The 1560-nt window shown below is 33.4% G+C and overlaps 1 protein-coding gene across 1 annotated transcript; it reads right to left on the minus strand.

The window, feature by feature from the left end:
• Positions 1-394: 394 nt before the first annotated feature.
• LOC139867639 (uncharacterized) lies at positions 395-1275 on the minus strand. The gene is made up of 3 exons (XM_071856003.1): positions 1034-1275; positions 778-911; positions 395-649 (listed from the first exon to the last, which is right to left on the minus strand). The coding sequence occupies exons 1-3, from the start codon at positions 1231-1233 to the stop codon at positions 582-584; spliced, it is 402 nt and encodes a 133-aa protein (XP_071712104.1). The 5' UTR covers positions 1234-1275; the 3' UTR covers positions 395-581.
• Positions 1276-1560: the final 285 nt, after the last annotated feature.

The raw sequence follows: 1560 nt of genomic DNA on the forward strand, positions 1-1560 counted from the left end.
TAGGAGATAATTTTAGCATCAACCAAACGTCTTTGCACCCGAACCGTATCCGAATCCGAACTATGACGAGCGACATTGTATATTTGACTTGAAAAAAACGTAACCAAAAGGTTCTCGAAGACACACAACTTAGAACAGGTCGGTAGCGTTTAATACAATTCAAGTACAAAGCTTTGATTAGATCTCAAGCAGAATTAAAAAAAACGTCCGAGTGGTTAACATTGATATAATAAAATTTGCGTGTATATCCACTCGAGTGCAACCTCGCATCTTTGAAACTGTCAGCTACTATCGTGATGGGATCATGTATGGATTGTCTTCTCATGCATTGTTAAGTTTTCCCACTATGTTCTTATTTGTAACTTAGTATGATGGAGTATTAAATTAAACTGCCTTTACTCTCCAAAAAGAAAGTATATTACTTTGTTGTATATATTGATTGATACACATCACAAACAACTATAGTTTTATAACAGTACAGAGTAATTTCATATTCTAGTGTGGAATAGTAAAGACAAAACAAAACTTTGTTGTAAATATTGATACACATCACAAACAACTAGCGTAAATAAACAAGTAATTTAAGCTTGCGTTTGATTCCGAGCTTTTTCCTTCTCCTTCACCTCGCATCCTTGTGTTTTGTCATATTCTTCAATTCAATTCAATTCAAACATAAATATATTTATTATTCAGTACGTATGATTAATAATTATTAATTATACATAAGTAAAAGATTTAAGATTATATTAATAAAAAGAAATATTAAAAATTAGTTACCAGGAGAATTGCCATGAACGATCTTATCTTCATCATCATGAGAAAGCGACTGATTCCGTCCGTATATTCCTCCAAATCCTTCTTCATCTGATCGAGTTGCGTATCCTTCCCCAAACGAATCTGACATCACATCCCTATTCATTCACCACCATCATCATCATCATCATCATCATCATCATCATCATCAATCATAATAATTAATATTCAATATTTAATTTAGTTAGATAAATAACAATATATCAATCAATATTCTTACCCTTTCTTATGTACTTTTTGAGCTTCTTCATTCTTCTTCTTGTCCTTCTCCATGCTATGATCAGCCTCTCCTTTTCCGGCGGATGCTTGCTGGAATCGTACAGTTCCGATTATCGGACCGGTGAATTTGTTGGCGGTACTGGAGAAAACAGTTGCTGCTGGCTTTGTTTGTATTGGTAGTGATTTGAGTGCGCTGAACATTTCTATTTCTATGTGAAATTTGGAATTGAAAACTGACAAATGAGAATTTATTTTGTTGAGGGTGTTTGATTTGGATGCTTCCAGGTTTACACGTGTTCTGTGGAGATGACACGTGTTATGCGTTGAATTGTTGAGTAAGTGACTCACACTTGCAACCAATAACAAATGCAAAGAGGTGGTGACTCACACTTTCAACCAATACTAAAATACGTGATCCCATGATGCTTTGATTTTTCATGTAAACGCAATTTTTTTTTTCTTTTTTTGAAAAAAATAGTAGTATATATATTAAATAGATCAAATGATCCGGGATTACAACATTAAATC

This window comes from Rutidosis leptorrhynchoides, chromosome 9 (assembly GCF_046630445.1).
Source record: "Rutidosis leptorrhynchoides isolate AG116_Rl617_1_P2 chromosome 9, CSIRO_AGI_Rlap_v1, whole genome shotgun sequence".
Classification (NCBI taxonomy): Eukaryota; Viridiplantae; Streptophyta; class Magnoliopsida; order Asterales; family Asteraceae; genus Rutidosis; species Rutidosis leptorrhynchoides.